The following is a 22,060-nucleotide window of genomic DNA, read 5'->3' as shown; positions in this document are numbered from 1 at the left end:
AGTCCAACTGCCTTGTGTGTATATGCAATGATATAACTTGATATTAGACAAATGACAATATGGAGGTTCCATTGTTGTGTGTATGTGTATTCTAATAAAAATATACTCACAAAAGTAGACAGTGGGCCATATTTGGCATATGGCCTTTAACTTGTTGACTTTGGCCGGTTGCATTTTAAAATCAGTGTTCTAATTTTATCAGCCTCTCACCTACGCATGAACTAGGATTACTGTCTGCCTGTCTTCCTTTTAGTTCGGTCATCTTCCTCTGACCCCTCCTTAATGCCATGGCAATACCAGCCTGGAGCACGGACTCTTGGCCATCTCATGGCTCACCATGGTAAAGGCACTACGCAGTCAGCAAGGACAGGAAGGGGGCACGGTTCACTCCTAAAGATATCCTGCCCACACAATGCATCCAGCTCCTCACGTGGAACTGGGGTGGGAGGAGGGCTGGTTCTGTTCAACTTGACCAGTCAGGCTGCCTCAAAGAGGGAAGGGGCTAGTCTAATGGACAGAGCTTCAATCTCAGGGGGTTTCGTGTTGTTTGTTGTTATTGTGGTAGGGTTTTCCTGGACTTGAAAGCTAAATTCATGGATAACGGAATTACTACCATCTTCTATAGATATAAATATGCCATTCGAATTCCAAGGCAGCATTGCTGGAAGACTGAGCCAGCTGACCACACTGGAAGAGGAATACCAATGAAGCAGGCCCGCCAAACATCTTCTAAACCTCCCCTGGCCTTGGCCAGGCTTATAGCATGGCTTAGCTATAACAGCTGGTAAACTCTTTCCCTTCCTAGCACCTTAAGCTTGGACAGCCCACGGCACCATTTGGACACATGGCTGTATGTTTTTGCCAAAAATGATGCTGGAGAAAATGTCTCAAGACTGAGGTTGTCACCAACACATGCTAGACGAAACAGAAATAACTGAATTTATTCCATGACAAGGGTCAAGCGCTTCACAACCCTGAGTGCACCTGGGAGGCTTTTTAAAAGTATCCAACTCTGTAGCAGCAGAAATAGCCTCTTTGGGGGCCCAGGCAGGGCATATGGAGCTCCTTGAGACCTTAATGTCCTGCCTGAGCTGCGACTTCTTTGACTTGCTGACAGCCCCTCCTGCCCCTTTTTTTTTTTTTTTTTTTCTTGTTCAAGGTTCCAAACCTGTTTCTAGGGCCACTGAAAGTACTGTTTTGAATGGCTACATGTTTTCAGGACTACACATGACCTTGTCAGAGCTGTAAGAACACTTCTGTTGATCTACATGAAGTAAGTGTTTGCAACTTGACAGCTCCAAAAGTTGGCTCTGGAACACTGAGACCCAGAGAGCAATGCGGAGGGGACCATACTTTTCCTCTTTGTCTAGTCTCCAACTGTGGCCATTCATTGATCAGTCACTTGTCCGTTTTTATAAAAGTATTTTGGCTAAGTCACAGGGAACTCGTCTTCTTCATTCACTGTTGCAAATAACCTTCAAGGGGGTGTGGCGGATACCCACTCTTAGAGACTCACTTTGGGAACATGGTGAGTTAGAACAGGATGTGGGAGCTCTTCACTGATCCTAGTCATTGTGTTCTTAGACCTTCTCCAGGGCTGGGAACCAACCTTGGCTCTACCTGGACCAGTTCTAACTAGAATTTAAATTTATCTCTCATTTCCAGAGTGAGGATTGATTTTAGATGATCAGTTCAGACTCTGGAGCATCAATGCAAGGGCTCTTGATCTGCTTATACACACACACACCGAACAAACAAGCAAACAAAACACCCCTCAAAAACCCAAAGCTCCTTTTAATAGCATTGTGGTTGCTGTGTGTTTGTGCATGTGTGCGTGTGTGTGCATGTGTGCGTGTGTGTGCACATGCCATAGTACATGTGTGGAGAACAGTGGACAACTTCTCTCCTACTATGTGGGTCCCAACATCATCATGCTTGGTAGCAAGTGCCTTTATCGGCTATTTGAGTTAGGGTTTCTATTTCTGTGAGGAGACACCATGAACATGATACCTCTTGATGAAGATGACATTTAATAGAGCTGGCTTACATTTTCAGAAATTTGGTCCATTATCATCAGGGTGGGAAACATGGCAGTATGTGGACAGCCACGGTGCTGAAGAAGGAGCTGAGAGTTCTACATCTTGATCCGGAGGCTTGAGCTTCCGAGACCTCAAAGCCCATCCCGTACCCCAACGAGGCCATGCCTTCTAGTGGTGCCACTCTCTATGGGCCAAGTGTTCAGACACTTGAGCCTATGGGGGCCATACCTATTCAGATCACCACATCTGCTAAGTCATCTTGCCAGCCCTCAGATGCTACTTTTAAAGCTGAATATTCAGAGCAAGGAACATAGCTCGGTGGTAGGGCATTTGCCTCGTGAGCATGAAGCCATGTGTTCACTCTCTAGTCCTGCAGAATAATAGTGATCATGACATGGAGTTCATTAGAGCTGTCAGTTTTTATTGGCCGTGTCGTATCTGCATGTGGTGGTTAGAGCAGGGCTTTATATGTCTTTCTTTATCCTTGAGACAGGTCCTCCAAGTAACCAGAAGCTTGCCATTTGTGCTAGGTTGGCTGACCGGCAAGCTCTAGGAATCCACCAGTCTCTATCTGCCAATCCTGGGGTTATAGACATATATGCAGCCATGCACAGCTTTTTATGTGAGTGCTGGGATTCAAACTCACATCTTTATGGTTGCACAGCAAGCGTTCTGAGCCCTCAGCCATCTCCCCAGCCCCCAAAGCTATCTATTTCCCTTGTAGTTGGTTTCAGTTCAATTTGCAAATCTTATTACATTATTAACAAGTCTGCAAATGTTAGCAATGATTGCTTTAAAAGGTCCTTTTGAGGCTGAGTTAATTTCCTTTAACACATTATAAATGCATTGGTTGCATTTATATATTTAGTGGATTGGCTTGGTTGTTTTTTTTTTTTCTGCTTCTCAGAGATGTTGGCGACGGAGCCCAGGGCCTCACGGATGCTAGGTAAGCAATCTTTTACTCAACTTACCCCCAGCAGTCCTATTAACAAAATCTACAATCAAAATAACTTGTACGTTCAATCAACTAAACAGTTAAACAAGTGATCATTATCCTCTTAAATGCTTTAATTTTATACATTTACTAAAATTTTAACTCACATGCTCCAACTTAAACGTTCCTTTTTTCCCCCTAGGGTTTGGACAGGGGGCTTACACCATGATAGGCAAGGAACCTATGTTGATTGTAAATGACATTTTAAAATCAGAATAACAAGTTCTGGTTCCTGGTTTAAAGATTAAATTCTCTATGTGGTGGTCTGAATGAAAATGGCCCCCATAGAACTCACAGGGAGTGGTATTAGCGGAGGTGTGGATTTGTTGGAGGAAGTAGGTCACTGTCAGGCAGGCTTCGAGGTTTCAGAAGCTCAAACCTGACCTAGTGGTTCACTCTCTCTTCCTGCCGCCTGCCGATCCTGATGTAGAACTCTCAGCTCCTTCTGGGCATCATGTCTGCCTGCATGCTACCATGCTCCCTACCACAAGGATAATGGACTGAACCTCTAAAACTGTAAGCCAGCCCCAATTAAAAAGTTTTTCTTATTAAGAGTTACCATGGCTATGGTGTCTTTTCACAGCGATAGAAACCCTAACCAAGATACTCCAAAACTCACCAAGTTCTTAAAATAACCCAACAAAAATATTTTTCTTTTTCTTTTTTCTTTCTTTTCCCTTTTTCTTTCTTTTCCCTCTTCTTTCTTTCTTTCTTTCCTTTCTTTCTTTCTTTCTTCTTTTTTCTTTTTGGTTTTTAGAGACAGGGTTTCTCTGTAGCTTTCCTGTCCTGTAACTCTTGTAGACCAAGCTGGCCTTGAACTCACAGAGATCCACCGGCCTCTACCTCCCTAGTGCTGGGATTTAAGGTGCGCGCCACCACTGCCCGGCTTCAAAAATATTTTTCAAATTACCATAAAAATGCCAATACTGTGAGTTTAATTCATCAGTCTTAATTCTAAATATCCTGTGGTCAGGCTAGAGTTCACCAGGTATATTCCTGTTCCATTCCAAGCAGTTTGGGATTCTTTTCTAGCTGAGTCTGGGAGGTGTCCCAACAAGGAGAGGCAAGAATCCCTTTTATGGGTGCTGTAACTGGGAGTCCTCCAACATAGGGGGGGGGGGTTGGCTATATCGCCCATCTCCTTGACCTTACATTGGTATCTAATACCACCCTCTTCAGACTCTGCAACCCTCATGGCTAATTCCTACCACTCCTTATCTGTGTTTCTCTACTGATACTTACATACTTCACTGAATTTTATAACTCTCAAAACTTCATTGCCTTTACAGCCCTCTGGTAACTGGGTGCTCCTAGGTTTGTGGGAGAAGAAGAAGGCATTGAATTTAGAAGATTTAGACATTTGGAATGTTCCACTCAGGTGCAGTACTAAAGGCATGATTTGACCCCATTTTCTCATGTGAATTAGAGCCCTTCTTTTAAGAACATTGGGAGGTTGTAAAATTGTCTTTAAGAGTGACCAAGTTCTGGAAACTTTCTCTTTGTCCTTATTAATATTTCTTCAACTGTTTGAATCCTTCCTCTTTGTGTGTGTGGGGCAGAGGGTGTATTTTACCTTACTGTTTTATAATAAATCATGAAGGGAAGTCAGGGCAGGAACCTGGAGGTAGAAGCTGAAGCAGAGGCCATGGAAGAATACTGATTACTGGCTTTCTCTGTTTACTTTCTTATACACCCCACGACCACCTTCCCAGCGAAAGCTCCACCCACAGTGGGCTGGGCTCTTCCAAATCAATCATTAATTAAGAAAATGCCCTAAAAGCTTACCTAAGGCTACTTTGATGGGCAAATTTTCTCAACTGAGGTTCCCGTATTTGAGAAGACTCCAGCTTCTGTCAAGTTGACACAAAGCTAACCAGTGCAGCAGGGAATCAGGCAAACCAGAACAAGGGCTATGTCTAAATCAAAGTCCATTAGACTCCCTGGATGGGCTCACAAGAGCGTCCATCTGCTTGTGCGCCCCACTGTTCTTGGTTTACAAGACCGGACTCAGCAGAGATGAAGCCAGAATCTGTTCTTAGCCACTTTGATAGCTCTTAAGATAGCTAGAGGGACACTGTGATGTCCCTCCCAGATGGCTGCTACAGACGAAGAGAGAGAAGACATTGTCATTTTTTTGTTGTTGTTGTTTTGTTTTTAGGTTAGAAATGACAGTGGGCCCAGGAAGGTACTGCAGTATTGAAGTAAGCTCAGGTCTGAAGTATTCTATCTAGGCAGCATTTCTCTTATCAAGAAGAAAAATCATAGGCTGGGCAGTGGTGGCACATGCCTTTAATGCCAGCACTTGGGAGGCTTAGGCAGGCAGAACTCAGGGAGTTCGAGTTCAACCTGGTCTACAAAGAGAGTTCAGGACAGTCAAGACTGTTACACAGAGAAACTCTGTCTTGAAAAACCAAAAAAGAAAAAAGAAAAGAAAAATTATTAGTAAGACATAGTTGTCTAAATGACATCTTATATAGACTGATGTCTAATATCTGGGGAGTGCAGTCCATTGGACCATTAAAATACACTAATCATTTTAGTTTTGTTCATATTTTCCTGCTTGATGTTTAAGACCAGTAGGTGGCCATTAACTAACTTTGTTTGTTTTGTGAGACAAGATCTACATCCCCTGGCTGTTTTGGAACTCTCTATCTAGACTAGGCTGTCCTTGAACTCAATGAGATCCACCTGCTTCTGCCTTTGGACTGTTGGGATTAAAGGCATGCGCCATTGCTTCTGGATGGCTACTGTTTTTCCTGCAAAGGCCAGTTTAGGATCAGGTCCTCAGTGGCCACTTGGGTTTGTGAGGGACCTTTGATTCCTCTGAACCTCCTTTTGCTAGCTGTTCCCTGCATGTGGAGAAAAATCAAGGGCCTTGCTTGACCATGGTTTTGCTTGGAAGCACTGAGAACACATTCTTCTGTGGTGACCCTCTGCTTGTGGACTCGACACTGGTTAGAATCACCAGGTGGGGTCTCCTTGGCTCTTCTGAACAAGCAAATAGATGCAGCGCCCCAGACACAGGACACTTGAGATGTGCTATAGTCCCCTGGGACCTCACTGAGTCCCTCCTTCTGAATTCCTCTGACACATCAGCACAGCCTCCAGTTATGGCTGTGGACCACAGAGAAGATTACCTATTCCAATCTGGTACTCGTCACTTCTGTGCAATAGTTAGAGAAAGCTTAGGCCAAACAAACATTTTCAACTAAACTTGATTAAGCATATGTTTCCTGTGGGATGATCTTTCTGTGTGCTGTGAATATTCCTCTCGTTGGCTAATACCAAAAGCTGTTTGACCATTATTCAGGCAGGATAAGGTTAGGCAGAATAGTCAAGCTGAGAACTCAGAGGAGGAGGGGCAGAGCTGGGAGAGAAGCCAACCAGCTGCTAAACAAGCAGGACATGTAGAAGATGAGGTAACAAGCCATGTGGAAAAACATAGGTAGAAATATGGGTTACTTTAAATGTAAGAGTTAACTACTAATAAGCCTGAGCTACTGGTTGGGCATTAATAATTAATATAAGCCTCTGAGTGATTATTTGGAAATGGCTGTGGGATGGGGCAGGACAGAGAAACCACCATTTACATATGTTTTTGTCTCAACAAGAAACAATCATCAGTAGCTCCACTGATTTGAGCACAGGTTTGACATCAGTACATTGGACTTTGACTTTAGAAATTTTAATACCATCTACATCACTCCAAGTCTCATTTTTTTCACCCTTTGGCTTACTCAGACTTCTGTAACTTGCCTGTGTTTTCTCTATATACAAACCCACTTTTGCTAAAATCATTTACTTTTTTCCCCCTTAACACCAGAAGGCACAGTGGCATTAACAAATGCATTTATCACCTGCTGTGAGTCCTCCCTGGGGAGTGGAGAAGACTAGGCACTGTGTATACTCTCCTCATGAAGTCCCAATGACAAGCCTAGGTTTGATTTCACCCTGGGGAACCAACAAGCTCACTGGACTTACTTCTAGAACATGGGCCAAAGGTTACTGCAGAAGCCTGAGGGACCCCAAAACAGCTGCACCAGAAAGTTTTTACCCAGCGTGAATGGCGGCGTCCTCACAGACATGGTGGATTCCCAGCCCCCTAGCCTATGTATTCTAACTGCTCCCCAAACCACAAGGCCGTGTGTAATTAGGGCACAATTACATACAACCGGCTAAGAAGAGCGGCTAGATACTGAGGCGGGATAATGACCCTGCCCAAACTATCATTTTATAAAGGAGCATCAACAGTCAGGACATCCATCTGTGGAGACCTTCTGCAAGCTGATACAGCTGAGTCAGAAGATGGCAGTTTGGCTCACGGCAGTGGTTTTCAACCTTCCTAGTGCTGGGAACATTTTAATGCAGTTCCTCATGTTGTGGTGACCCAGGACCATAAAATTGTTTCCATTGCTACTTCATAACTGTTTCATAACTGTAATTTTGCTACTGTTATGAATCATAATGTAAATATCTGATATGCAGGGTATCTGATATGCTACCCTCAAAAGGCCGCTGCCCACAGGTTGAGAATCACTGCCTTAGAGGCTAGGGCTGTGCCATGTCAGCTTAATAAAAGAAAGCTGAGCCAAAACTAAACACATAGGATAATGTAGTACGTCAATGTTATCTGTACATGTACATTTAGACTATGAGGCTGGAGAAGTTCCCAGGTAAACTTTATGGGCTTTCTAACTTTATATAGCAATGTAGAATCATTTACCTAACTGTGCTTTGGGCTTTGAAGGGAGTCTAAGTAGCAGGTAGAAAGAAGCAGCAGAATAATAGCAAAAATCCTTAGACTGATGTTTGTAACATCCTGCAGAACTCAACCTAGAAAATACCGTGAAAACTGCAGTGTGGAGTCACTATAGAGATATTTGTTTAGGAAGAGGGTCCTCTCTCCCCTCCCCCTGAGTATGCATTCCATCAATTGGTTTTACTGTAGACATCTCCATACCATGAGATAAATAATGATAACCTCTGTTGAAAATAATCTCTCCCTTAGGTGTTCTTGGGGCATAGTGTCTTCATTCTTGGGATGTTTGGTTAGTCTCCTTTTTTTTAAAGCATTTTAAAAATATTTTTATGGTTTATTTAACTTTTTTATGTGCATTGGTGTGAAGGTGTCAAATCCCCTGCAACTGGATCTTCAGACAGTTGTGAGCTGCCATGTGGGTGCTGGGAATTAAACCCAGGTCCTCTGGAAGAACAGTTGGTGCTCTTAACCACTGAGCCATCTCTCCAGCCCCCTGGTTAGTCTCCTTTATCTCTGTCTCTAACTCTTGTTCCAGAAGATCGGATGCCCTTCCCTGGCATCTGTGGGCACTTACATATGGGGTTCACAGACATGAATCCAGGGAAAGCATCCAAACACACAAAAATACATAAAATTTAAAAAACATTTAAAAATAAACCTTGACTTTTCAGGGCCATCTCTAATATCTTTACATGGTACAAGGTCCTGGGTGGGTGGCAGACAGCACACATGGCTTCTCTGAGGACCAGGTCAACAGAAGTATTTGCTTTCACTGAAATCTAGCTGAGACCTTCCCTGGCTAGATTTGGATGACAAGGTCGGAAGCCTGTACCTATAGTCATTTTTTAATGTGTCTGCATGTGGAGGCAAACACTTTGTAAAATTTAGTAAGAAGTTCCATTCCTCTTATAAAGAGATCAGATTGTAGGACAATACAGTACATTGCTCTTTGTCCACAGAGGCCACCTTTTAACCTGCAGTGTCCAGGCCAGGCCGATGTGTATTTTTTTTTTAAATGCTCGCCTCTCTTACAGATGGTTCTCTAGAAGGATGGAGATCAGCACTGAGTTTTGCCTATGAAAACTAAGGGCACTCCTCCTTTGGCTATCAAGAACAAACACCCTATACACACTACGAAGAAGGGAGAATTCCTTTATTTGAGATTAAACCACACCTGCACTGAGCATTGTGTTTTGAATGTGAAATGTCCTGGCAGGCTCATGTGTTTGCACACTTGGTCCCCAGCCGATGACACTGTTTGTGATGGTTACAAAATCTTTAGGAGGTAAGGCCTCTTTGGATGAAGTGGGTCACTGGGCGTGGACTTTGAGGTCGAGACCCTTACTTCCCTTTCTGTTCATTCTCTGCTTTCTGACTGTGGAGGCAATGTCACCAGCCACTTCTTGATTTTGTCACCCCACCATGGCGGACTGTATCCCCTTGAACTGTAAGAATAAACCCTTCCTCCTCTACAAGTCACTTCTTGGCAGCACTCTGCCACAACCGTGACAAAAGCAGCCCATACACTGAGGGGACACCTAGAGCCGCCAGATTGCAGCTCCAAGATATGAGGAGCTACAGGTCTACAGGAGACCTTGTCTTACAATTCTCCAGCCTCTTCTCTGCAGGTCAGAGCCGTTCTCTCCGCTCAAAGTGGGAAGCTGGAAAATGCAGCTGCTGCCTCAGCCCAAGGTTTACATGTGGGGTTTTCAGCCACCAGAAAGGAGAGTAACTTTTCTTTCCAAATTTTAGTTCCAAATGTCTATATGATGCCAGGCCCACAGGTATCCGGAACATACCAGCTACAGCCAGGGAAGCCTGACTGGGTCAGCCCAACATGGTAGGTACATCTGTTACAGCCAAGGAGGCTGGATTAGATCAGCCTAACACAGCACAGAAGTTATAGTCAAAGAGGCTGGGCTGGGTCAGCCTTACATGGTACATCAGCTATAGCCAGGGATGTCAGATTGGGTCCGTTCAACACTATAGGTTAGCTACAGCCAAGGAGGCTGGACTGGGTCAACCCAACATAATACATCAACTATAGCTGTGAATGGTAGAGGGGTTTTCAGCCAAGGTCTGTTGGGGAGAAGATATCTCGGCAAAACATAGAACTGCCCAGCCCCTGCCACAAAGGGGGCGGCCTCACCTTTTTCAATCCCCACTAAGTGCCTCCGTAGAAGCAGTTTCTTATAAACAGCTAAGTTCTATTTCTGTTACACGAACACCAACTATTCAGAGAAGGAGAACGCTGAAGCTATCTTGTTTACATGGAATTTATATAACAAGAAACGCGTGCAACTTCACACTTAGAAAGTCACAGGGAATAAACAGCGGCTCCTGATGACAAAATGCAGCCTGGCCGTGAAGCTCCAGGTATTTTCTTTGCTTTTCAGGGAATTCTTCTCCTTCGTAGCGGTCTAAGCAGTTACAGATCGACTCAGCTTCCACAACAAAGATGGTTTCAGCTAAGCAATAAATACACTAGGTTCAGACAAAAAGGACCTACGTTTTGAAATTTTCAAAAGACTGTATTTTGTATAATAAATATATACTATGCACAGACAGAAAAGTGAATTTGAAAAATGAATATGGGCGTTTCATGGCGAAGGATGGTTATATGTGTTTCCCAAGTTTTTGGCATATGTCAGCAGCAAATCTTGGTGTACACAAGGACAGTTCTTGCTTGACTAACGTTAACTGAGAACTTTTAGACTCTGATAGATCAATAACCACTACTTTTATGAATAGACTCAACCTCATAATGGAACTTTTACAAGATAAGTAGAATCTTTCCCCCCAGTACCTCCTAACATACTCTATAATTTTTTATTATATTTCTTTCTTTCTGTTTGTTTTCTGCCTCCACTCCTAGAAGATAATTTTACCAAGGAAGGGACTTCTGGTTGGCTGCATTCAGAGATCACAGTGCCTGGCACGCAGAAGGTGGTCTATAAATTGTCTGAATGACCAACTAGTTAAAGTTAGGCATGATTTAATTTCCCCATGATTATATCCTAAAGATTCCAGGTGAGTGTGTTTCGAGCAATGCCGGGAAGGTCAGGTACAGTGTGGGTGCTGTGGCCGGATTAGTACTCCAGGAGCGAGTGTCTAGTCAATGCCCAGGCTGAATGAAATTGACTGAAGAACCACTGTGCCCATGATCGCATCTCTCAGGGAAGGCAGTCTCAGGACTCTGCTTCAAAGCTCATTTGGACAGGCAGCAACTCTTGGTGGCAGGATGTCTTGCTTTTTAAATCTTAGAAACATTTATTCTTGTTTGTACGAGGATATGTTTGCACATGGATAGGTGCACGGGTGTGAAGATGCCCTCAGAAGTCAGAGGTGTTGAACTCACAGGAGCTGGACTTACAAGTTGTTATGAACCACCTGGTGTGGATGCTATGAGCCAAATTGGTGGTCCTTCGTAGGAGCAGCAAGGCCTCATAACCACTGAGCCACGCCAACATTCTTCTCTACTTCAGATTCTTCTATATCTAGTTGCTATTACTCTTCTTGCTAAGTATGTATGTCTATCGGCATCTTAAGTCTTTTTAAAACTGATATCTACTTATGAGCATACAGAAAGGACTGTAGCCATTCTGAACCTTGTTTTGACTAGATACCTTCCCTTCTGGAGTAATATAGAGTTTCAGGGAGGGGCTGAGTTATTTACAGCAGAAACAAAACCCAAATATTCTCTTCCCTAGAAGACTGGTAAGAGGAAGAGGCTCCTATACAGAGTCTGGATAAGATGGAGGGAAGAAGGAAAAAGTGACCTCAATCTGAACAAGGCAACTGAAAAACAATGCAATCGAGACTTTCCATGGTGTATAACTGTATCCACAGAACAAACGTTTTAGCTTAAAAAGTATATTTGAAGAGTTTTAGGGAAATGTAATGGCTAATTTTGATTGTCAACTTGATTGGATTAAGAAATGCCTGGAGGTGCCTGTGGAGGTGTCTGTGAGAACATTTCTAGAGAGAGTTGACCGAGGAGGGAAGCCTCACACTGAACGTGGTGGCACCGTTGTCTGTGATGGGGTACCACGCTCAAGGAAAAGAGGACAAGAAGAAAGCCACCTGAGCACCGGCCTTCACTTCTTGGTGCTTTCTGTTCTGCCGAGGTGTGTGCGGGCAGCCTTGTGCTCCTGAGGCCACAGCTTCAAGCTCCTTGCTACCAGGCCCTCCCTGACAGAGTCCACTCACACCGCGGGTCAAATGAGTCCTCCCTTAAGCTGCTCTGCCACACCAATGAGAAAAGTAACTAATGTAGGAATAGTTGGTGCCAACCGAGCAAACAAACTGCACAAGAGGTATTTTCTTCAGTGCCCGTCCCCTTGTGGCCTGAATATCTTACTTCTGTTGAAGACTGAAAATCTATTTTTACTCCGGAAAGTAACTTAAAGAGATGGACAGTGTGTACCTTGTTTTAGAGCGTGAGGCTGTTCTTTCCACCAAAACAGGTCAACAGCGACCATTCTCCAAAACTGGGAGGGGCTTCTGCCTCTGGTAGTAACATTCTGCTACTAACCTGACTTAGAGAGAACTTCTGCATTCCTAAGTCCCAAGGTAAGAATCTCTTCTCTTTCTCTTTCAGCAATCCCTCCTCTTCGAAGCCTGCACTGATAAGATTTTATAGTCGCTAACCCATGTAGATCACCTTTGACATCTCCTTTCGGTGTTTCCTTTGAGTCAGAGCCCAGGCCGAGCTTTCTACCCTGTTCTCTCATTTATACTATTAGAAGGCTCCAGAGAGGACAATTCATGACTCTGGAGAGGAAGTGATCTCTTCAGCAGCCACCTCTCTTTTAGTACAAATACAATCCTTTGCGTTTGGTTAACTTTTACTAGTGCAACTGTCATACTTTGTGCAAGTAACTTTTACTAGTGCAACTGGCAGTCTTCAGATGCAGAACTATTTTTCACGCATTTCAAGGCAGATTAGAGAGCAAAGGTTAACTTTCAGTTATTCGATAACAGAGCCACATTCCTTGATTTCTTCAAAAGGAAGTCTGAAAATCAAGGAGCTCCTATAAATGACAGCCATCTCAAGGTGACCCCCTCCCTTGAGCAAGGTGCCCTGGATGTAGTTTGGGCCAGTTAAGATGTACCATTTCACCTGATTGTGTGTGTGTGTGTGTTTGTGTGTGTGTGTGTGTGTGTAGAGGGGGGTTTAAAGTTCTGGTGCTTAAAGTCAGTCCAAATGGTGAAACTTTACCTGTGATCCCATCAGGCATAATTTATCCTCCAGGGTCACGGAGTCCCCGAATGGCTACTGGTTCTTTCTCTTCAGGTAGTCAAACATGAAAAGTGGGACCATAGCAGCTGAGGCCTTACCGGTGATGAGGACAGAGGCAGAGTCTGGAGCATGGAAGGAAGCATTCTAACCCTGAGCTACATCTCCAACCCAAAGCAGTGCTGCAAACAGAGCCCCCTTCTCCTGGGACTGACTGACCTGCCGACTCAGGAGACCTGGCTTCGAAAGCTGTGGTCGGGTAAAGCCAGGGGTAGGGCATTCTTTAACTTCTGTGTTCAGTTTCGAGTTTTAGACTGTAACTGCTTGTCCCTGATGAGCGTGGGACACACCATGCTGGGGTGCCAGACAAAGGAAGCTTGTGAGGTAAGCAGTCTGGAAAAGTTGGCGTCAATACAGGCTCGCTAAAAGGCACCCACGTGGTGGTGGGGGCTACATCAAAGGCATTGCCCACTCCTTCAAATGCTGACAAGGGGCCACGGTCCAACACTGATCTTAACTACCTCCCATGGTAGTAATTGTGGAAAGTGGAGGGTGGGGGCAGCAGAAAGAAATCTGAAATCTTCTCTATAGACTCAGAACAATTTTCAAACCCCAGGGCTTCTCGAGTAGGAAAACCTCCCCAGGTGTGAAAGATCGGATTTAGGGCTATCAGCAAGTTCCCCAGGTGAGAAGCCTGTGTGTTTCCACCCCAGAGAGCTGTGAGTGTCAGGAGGGCTCAACCTTGGGTGACACCTGGAAGAACTGCGCATGCGTCTACAGAGGCCCGGACTGCTGCAGGGACGCTAAAGAAACCGGAGGAAGAGATCTTTCCACCTCTGCTCTCCCTCAGAAGAGTATGCGATGCCCCATCCTGGTCTAGGACGGACAAGGCCCTTGCACTCTTCTTTGCCCTAACTCATGGCTCTGTAACATCTACATGGCTTTCTGGCACAACCCGCAGACAGACAGACAGACAGATGACAGATGTCAGACGACCTCTGTACCTGCAGAAGGATCTTGTTGCCATCGTGGTCCTCAGTCTGCCAGCGCCCCTCGCTGATGGGGCTGCAGGGGTTGGGAAGGAGGGGCACCAGCTGCCCAATGTCCTTCACTCGGAACTCCAGCACGGAGGAGTCGGTGGGCACCGGGTTCTGGTCGCGGGGCAGTCTTTTCAAGGAGAACTGGATGTCCACATCCAGGTTGGAGAAGATGGGGAAGATGCAGAAGTCCGCTTTCCGCTGGCTGGGGCTCCGGCGTAGGATCAGCTCATAGAAGCGGAGGCTGTCTGCATAGCTATCGTGGCGGCAGTAGATGGTGAAGCGCACAATCTCCTTCTCATAGTGCACCGGCCGGATGGCCCATAGAGGGGTCCCGGGAGCCAGAGTGAAGAAGTCCTGGCTGCAGGGCAGGTAGGGTAGAAAGCGGCCGTGCACACGTTCTGTGTGGTGATGGCGCCAGGGCGGCTGTTGCAGCACCCGGTGCACCTGCAGGATCTGCTCCTCTCCATACTCTTCCTGCAGGAACAGCACCACGGCCAGCGCCGGCTGAGCACTCTTGGGGGACTTCCGTCTTCGCCTGCTTGTGCGCCGCTCAGACACTCGGAACAGGGGGAGGTCAGGGTGAACCCACGCCAAAACCTTGTCGATGGCCTCCTGCAGTGGCTGGGATGCCCCTGGGTCTGCGATGATGTGGATGCTCACCAGAAAAGGGTCCTGTGTCTCCTCCACAGAAAGCTCACCTGGGAGCACACAGGAATGAATGAATGGGTGAGTGGGTGGGTGGGCAGACAGATGGACGGACAGACAGATGGATGGGTGGGAAGATGGATGGATAGGTGGGCCAATGGTTGAGTGGATGAATGGGTGGGTGGGTGGATAAATGGGCGTGTGAGTGGACGGATAGATAAATGGGTACATGAATGAATAGACAGATGGATGAGCAGATGGAGGTGTGGATGAGTGAGTGGCTGGATGGCTGAGTGTATAAAGTGATAATTATTCCATTAAAAAAAACAGTAATGATATATATTGCCTTAACAAGAAGAGAAGCAAAGTTCCAACTGAATGGAATCCATGATCTTAGATTTTGTGATTCCCATGGTCAAGAGAGGAAAAAAAGGGCTGTTGCTTTATCTTGGACAGTGTCAGAAAAACCTTGGTTCCATCCAGCAGGTTGCATAGTTTCTTCTAGATGGGGGATGTCAAGCCTCTTGACTCAGAAAGCCCTAGTGGGCCCATGAGCCCCTTACACATGTGCCTGTTGTCGCAGGGCTTTAACAATGTTGGATCACAGCTTGTCTGAGCTCGTCATCTCAACTCTGCTATCTGTCTTGAGAACAGCTGAGTTCGCTGTTCCCATTCTCTCACCCTCACATTATTCGAGCAGCTAACATCTGCTAGGGAGTTGGTAGGGAGACAAGGAGGACTCGAGGGGTTGAGAAGACTCTGAGCAAACAGAGCTCCCTTAGAGGCATGCGATCTACAACCGGTGTCACCTCAGGCTGTGGCCTTCTAAAGAACCATACCCATGGGTGAGAATGAAATGCTTTAGATGGGAAATGCAGATATAAAAATGTAAATTCAATGTGATATGTGTCCCTGATGAATGAAATAGAATTGCATCTTGGGGTGGGAGTCAACAAGAAGTTAGGGCTACCTATAGAAAATACAACCACTGGAATCTTTCTGAACTTCTTTTTAAGTATATATATATATATATATATAATTTGTGTGTGAGGTGAAGTCTAGGGGACAGTCTGCTGCATGCTGGAGAGTTGGTTCTCCAGTTCTAATATATATATATATATATAATTTGTGTGTGAGGTGAAGTCTAGGGGACAGTCTGCTGCATGCTGGAGAGTTGGTTCTCCAGTTCTACCATAAGGGTCCCAGGAATCGTTTGCTGTCCTATGAGTCTGACACCGAGTGGGCCAAGAGCACTCAGTATGTGTGGGATGGGGCATTCGCTCTAGCCTGCAGCCAAGACATTCAGCACATGGCCCACTCTCACTGGAAGAACTGGAACTGTGCTGTTGGAGATACAGAAAGGACCATTCAGAGATGAGCACAGCACCCTGGGGTTGTGGTTAGGAGCCAGGTAAAGAGGCAAGGCAGGTACGCTCAGGCAAAGCTACTTCGCTACACCCAGAATTCCACAGATCTTGAATGGGTCAATCACCCTTCCTGTGTCCTCAGGCAGATACCTCTGTGGTGGTTTGAAGAATGGCCCCCTAGTCTCATATGTTTGGATGCTTGGTTCCCAGTTGGTGGAACTGTTTGGGAAGGATTAGGAGGTGTGTCCTTGGGAGGAGGTGTGTCACAGGGGTGAGTTTGAGGTTTCAAAGCTTAAGCCCAATCCCCGTTTGTGGGCTTTCTCTCCCCACTTCTTGTCCCCCTTCCTTGTGCTTGTGTCAGACGTAAGCTCTCAGCTACTGCTCCAGTGTCATGCCTGCCTGCTGGCTGCCATGCTTCTAACTATGACGGTCATGATAATGAACCCTCTAGAACTGAGAGCCCCCCAATTAAATGCTTTCTTTTATAGGCTGCCTTGGTTATGGTGTTTTGTCACGGCAACAGGAAAGTAAGAAAGACAACCTCCAACTCCAAGCCTGAGAGTTTTAACCTGGCAATAAGTTGCACCGGGGTGAGGCAGTTTGCTGGCAAAAGTGGTGTGTGCCCAGTTCAGAAACCATCCCTGAGAAAGTGGCTTGGCCATCAGAATGGACCGTGTGCCTTAGCTTAAATGAGATGGATCCTAGATGAACATGCTATGTGTGCTTTACCTGTATGGGATTGCTCTCAGGTAAATCCAGACATCTCTTGACCAAGTGTGAGGGGGATGGAGTGGGGTAGGCAGATTTATCTGGAATCAGACCTGTCTTTACAATGTCACCCCTTGTGAGGCACAGAGTAAGCATTGGCCTATGCTGTCCAAGCAATGCAGTGGGGTTTTAGGATGTTTTCTAGGAGAAAACACTTCACGGAGTCTGGGAAGGGAACGGGGCAGGGTTACCCTAGCTGAGTCCAGGCTAGACCAGACAAAGACAGATTGTAGGGGAGATATGGCTCAGTCGGGGTTAGATTGCTCACCCGAGACACACGGGAAGTAACAAAGAGGTGAGGTGTCAGGACACGGCAGTTGTGTAGCAGTACTGAAGATGCAGGTGGAACTGACAGTAGAAGAGGTATATTGTCACAGGCTGCTTTGGAGGCATGAGGAGTAAGTAGCCTTGGAGGCCACAGCCACAGAGCAGTACATGCGAAGCAGAGAGTGGAGCCCTCTCATGTTTCTGGGATGTTTTGTGTAACTGAGAGGCAACTGAAGAGCAGGGCAGGCTCAAGAAGGGAGAGGACCAAGAGCGCCATGAAGCCACCTGGCCTGGCCTGGCAGTTCCTCCCAGGAGGCTGTCCCTTGGTTATTGGACTTAGATGCTGCTGCAGTGGTGGCCGAAGCTAAGGGCAGACCTGCCACTTTTAGACAGTGTCTGGCACCTGCGTGGTTATCTGATGTGTGTGTTTCCATTCAGAGCTGAATTATGAAGATCCATCGTGATGGCTCAGGGAGCACTCAGGGGGTTTTCTGGCCCGTTTTCCTGCCTAACTGGCTCCCTCGGGTTCATTTCACATTAGCACAGCCTGGGCAGTCAGCAGCTGCAGTGGAAGCAGGGAGGATGCAGCCAGTCCCTTCCCCCAGCCGAAGCTCTTCGAAAGAGGGCCCTTCAGCTCCCAAAATGTGCACTTCCCTCTCCCAGGGGGCCCAAAACTCCTAACTCTAGAGACTTATGACTTTTCTAATTACCAGTCTTCAACCATGAATGGGCAAAGACAGAAAGATTTTGAACAAGACAATGATGAAGTTTGGTCAAGGAATTACAGCCTGTTTCCATCAGGGAAACCAGAGTAGATGGAGCAGAAGGGACATCGGGAAAAGAAGTTGTCTGAGAAGTGAGGTGTCCCCTTTAAGATCCAGACCCCTCACAGGGTTCACACACGTCCAGAGGCCCTGAGAGATGAGTGAACCTGTAGGTTCTCTTTTAAAGATCCGAGCACGCGAGCTCATTCAGTGCCTGTACAACCCTTGAAGTGGCTGAGATCATTGCCTCCATTTTAGACAGCAGGAAATCAAGGCACAGAAGCTAGTTAATCACTAAGAGCAGCAGAGATGGAGGCAGAACCCTCTCTCCAGGACAGGGGTCTGTGAACCCCTGTACCCCTCCTCTCTATTGCATTTGCTTCCCAGTAGGACAGTCAGCTGCCATTCCCACCCCCACCCCCATCTGGCTTTGCTGCCCTACCTTCCCCTCTCCCTCTCAGTGGCCCCTTCCCAGCCACCACCTTCCTGATAATCATTTGTATTTCTTTCCTCTGGCCCTGGATCTCCTAAGTACAAGCAATAAGAGAAGCCACCTCCTTCTTGGCTCCTGCCAAGAAGTTTTACGTCTCAGCAAGGGCCTGGAGGCCAACACAGGCCACAGTGGGTAGTGCCTAGGAAATACTAACAGAGCACAGAATTTAGGGAAGCCCGCAGGTGGGCAGGAGAGGCTGGGCATGAAGAAGCCAGAGGAGCAGGGGCTAAATTTCCCAAACACTCTAGAGTTGTCAGGGCCCTCAGCCTTATACAACCTCCACATAAAGGTTTCCCAGAGAGCAGGCACAAAGGCGGAAGCCCGCATGTGTGTTTACAGCTCTGCAAAGGGCAGGCTGCCCAGCCCGGGAGAATGAGCTGGGCTGAAAAGCACTGCACTCAGCCTCTGAGTGCTGGCAACCAGGATGCAGCGGAGCTCAAGCAGGTGGAAGACAAGGCGAGGGCCTGAATTGCACTTGAGCTGTCTGAGCGTGGAGTCAGGAGAAGCCGAAGCTCTGCCCCAGCCCAGCTCAGAAGAACACTCGGCGACATAAGCCTGCTTGCTGGTACTCACTGCACGTGACCCTGACGCAGCTCTAACCTGTCATCGGGCACCTAGGGTTACATGTGCCTCTCTATGGCGCTGATCAGGAAACCAAGTATTTGAGGTGAAGGAGAGAAAATGTGAACAATTAATTGTCATGGAAAGCCTCCAGACTTCCCTGGAGAAGCAGAGATGCAGCTGCGCCAGGATGTACGCCGCCTTTATGGTATCTGTTGCTTGTCTTTTCCGAGGACCCCACAGGGCACCTGCTTCATCAGGGCGGAACGCAGCAGAAGCAACACCGCAAGGAATCAGGGCGGAACGCAGCAGAAACAACACCGCAAGGACTGCCTCAGATAGCGCGAGAGGCTCGAAGCTGCCACAGGGACAGGCCTGGCTTCCAATTAGCCCAAGTCTCCAAAGAGGGGAAGGAGGGGTCCTCTTGGGGTTACAGAATCAGCTCCAGTGGTAAGGAGAGCCGGGCTGAGGCCAGGCCTTCTATGAGAAAGGGAGTGTAGCCAACCCAAGCTTTCTATACTGCCCCCAACATTCTTCTGTCTTGTAGATGCCCCCAGTTTTTTTGGCTAACAAAACTCAAGAGAAAAAAAATAGACAATAACAAACATTTATTAAGGGCTTATTATTCGTCAACAACTGTCCTAAAACCTTATCTGTGTGATCTCATTTCATCTTTGAAACAAAATGCCAGAGGTGTATCTTTCCTACTCAGTGGCTGAAATGATGAGCTGCTCCAGGTCCTTTGGCTAGAGAAGGGCAGGGGCCACCTGAACTCCAAGTCTCCCCAGTCACTATGCTGTCACCTCATAAACTCTATCTTTGTCCCAAGCCTTAGTTTCCTTGGCTGGAGGAGCTCTAGACCTGCTCTCCAGCGTCTTTAGTTACTTTGAGTGCACGATCCTGCTATGAACCAGCAGACCACTTCACGTCGTACTTTTGTGCTACGGAGGAGAGGGCAGGGGACCATGGCCTTTCTGCTTGTCGAGAGACTTTGGGATGCTAGACGGCCACTTGGCTGTCTCTGTGCTTCCTGCACAGGGACCCTCGCCATCTCGCTCTCCAAACCAGGGCCACACGCTAGGCTTGTCTGCACGAGCTCCCAACATCTGGTTGCTGCCGCATTAGACCATCTTTCAGGACAGATTAGAAGTCTCCGTAGCACCTACTTCCTGGTAGTGGGTATGTCTAGCTGAATGCTAAGATCCAACCTTCCAAAGTGACCCTCTTAACTAATCTTAGCATGTGACAAACTCAGATCTGCTTTCCTGGATGTTTGAACGACAGTTGATCTCGCTGTTATTGCATTCTCGGCTTGTCACTGACAAGTGGCAATTCGTTTATGTAGTCAAGGAATGCTTACTGAGCAGCTACTATGTGCTAGGTACTATATAGTAGAGAGTAAGATAGATATTGCAGTCAGTGAGCCTATACTCATGGGGGGGGACAGGGGAAATATACAATAAATAATGACATACGCAGTGACAGCTACTTTACTTAGCAAACACGAATTCTATGTCCACATAGGAAGAGGTAACCAAGGCAGCAGCCAGAACCAGGTGCTGTCAGCTGAACAAACCACCCAGTACCCTTCCAGTGCCAAAATGTCCACCACCGAGTTCGGGACTCTGAGTTAGAGCACCTCCAGCTGTCTTAGGAAACTCACAGGAGGGTAAGTGAATCTGTTGGCCTCTCTAAAGCCTCACTTGGGTGACGAAAGGCTCCAGGAATCGATGTGACTGCCATGTTAACTAGATACATAGAACCCAGTAGTAGAAAACACGGGTCAGATCTGCAATAAACTCAGCCAGGGCACAGATTGATGCTGAATTAACAACTGGCCAGAAGGCAGGAGGGACAGTTCCCAATGACAAGGAACACAAAATCCACAGAGGGCCACCCTCTTCCACTAAGCAGCATCGGAAAGGGGTACAAATTCCTTCCTGGGAGAGCCATTACTCCAGATTACAATGGCTAACCCGCTTTCTTTGCTTTTAGCCTGTTTTGAAGAGACAATTATTTGCATCTCTGAACTCATGAGAAAATTGTGAGCAATTCCCTCAAGTGTCCAAGATTTAGGATAAAATCTCAGACTTCCTTAGTTTTTGGTGATTTTATAATCTCAATATTAAATTGGCAGGGAAGTGACTGGGTTAATTCCTAGCTGCATTCATAGCTAAAGTAATATGGCTCCTCCCTTCATCTCAAGCCTTACAACGTCCTGCAGTTCAGGATGGAGCAGAGGCTGCAGTGGCTGAGCTGAGACCTCCACTTTCTCTTGGCGGAGAACGAGGACTCTGTGTTTCCTGGGCCCTTTGAAGCTTTTATAAGGAAGATGCTTTGGCTACAGCTGCAGTCTCTTGGGCTCTCTCAGTTTTCACTGCACAGAGATGACATCAGGCACCTGGACTTCTACACGTTGAGCTCTTCTAAAAGTAGGACATTACTGGGAAGAGGAAAGAACACAGCCAGTGAGGTGGACAACACGGCATGTTTCTCCACTTGGAAGCAGGATTTCTATTTTACCTTCGATGTATAGCCAAGCCTCATCTGGGCTGCATTCTGAAACATCCCACAGGACGGGGAGAAGAGCAAAGGCAACCACCAAACAGTGAGAAAAGACACCTGAGATGGACGCAGCCTGACACAGATGCTGAGAGGGCCTTTAATCAGTCTGAGGAGATACAAACACAACCAGAGACGAACCTACTAGAGGATTTGCATCTAATCAGTGCAATGGTTTTCAAAGAGTGTGAGCAGGAGCACATCACTAGGCAGAGGACATCAGTGTGCCAGCACCCAGCTTTCTCAGGTTCCTTCCCCAAAGATGGCACCCCCCCCCCAAAAAAAAGCAGGAATCAGTCTTGAGAATCTGCCGCTCCAATTCCTTTAATTTGTGGTGCCTAACCTCCCACCTTTTTATTATAAAAAAAAAAAGAGATGGAAATGTAATGGTCTGTCCTTCTCTTTAAGTAACCAGCCACACCCACTCTCTCCCCCATCCTCTGAGGCAAGCTGATCTTCAGCCTCCAGCCTGAGTTTCTTCCTTTTCTGTCTCTCTCTCGAAGAAGCAGCTTTTGTTGTCTCCCCCTTCTCTCTCTCTCTCTCTCTCTCTCTCTCTCTCTCT

General features: G+C 46.6%; 1 protein-coding gene across 1 annotated transcript in view; it reads right to left on the bottom strand.

Moving 5' to 3' along the window:
* Fam124a (family with sequence similarity 124 member A) overlaps window positions 1-22,060 on the bottom strand; it is a 51,382-nt gene that overhangs the window by 9,840 nt on the left and 19,482 nt on the right. Inside the window, exon 3 of the mRNA XM_005371069.3 lies at window positions 14,036-14,769. Within this exon, the coding sequence (XP_005371126.1) occupies window positions 14,036-14,769 (734 nt within the window). The remainder of the gene's footprint in view (window positions 1-14,035; window positions 14,770-22,060) is intronic.

Source organism: Microtus ochrogaster, unplaced genomic scaffold (genome assembly GCF_000317375.1).
Source record: "Microtus ochrogaster isolate Prairie Vole_2 unplaced genomic scaffold, MicOch1.0 UNK97, whole genome shotgun sequence".
In the NCBI taxonomy this organism is placed as follows: Eukaryota; Metazoa; Chordata; class Mammalia; order Rodentia; family Cricetidae; genus Microtus; species Microtus ochrogaster.
Note: the sequence above shows the minus strand (reverse complement) of the source record. Positions and strands in the feature narration are given on the sequence as shown.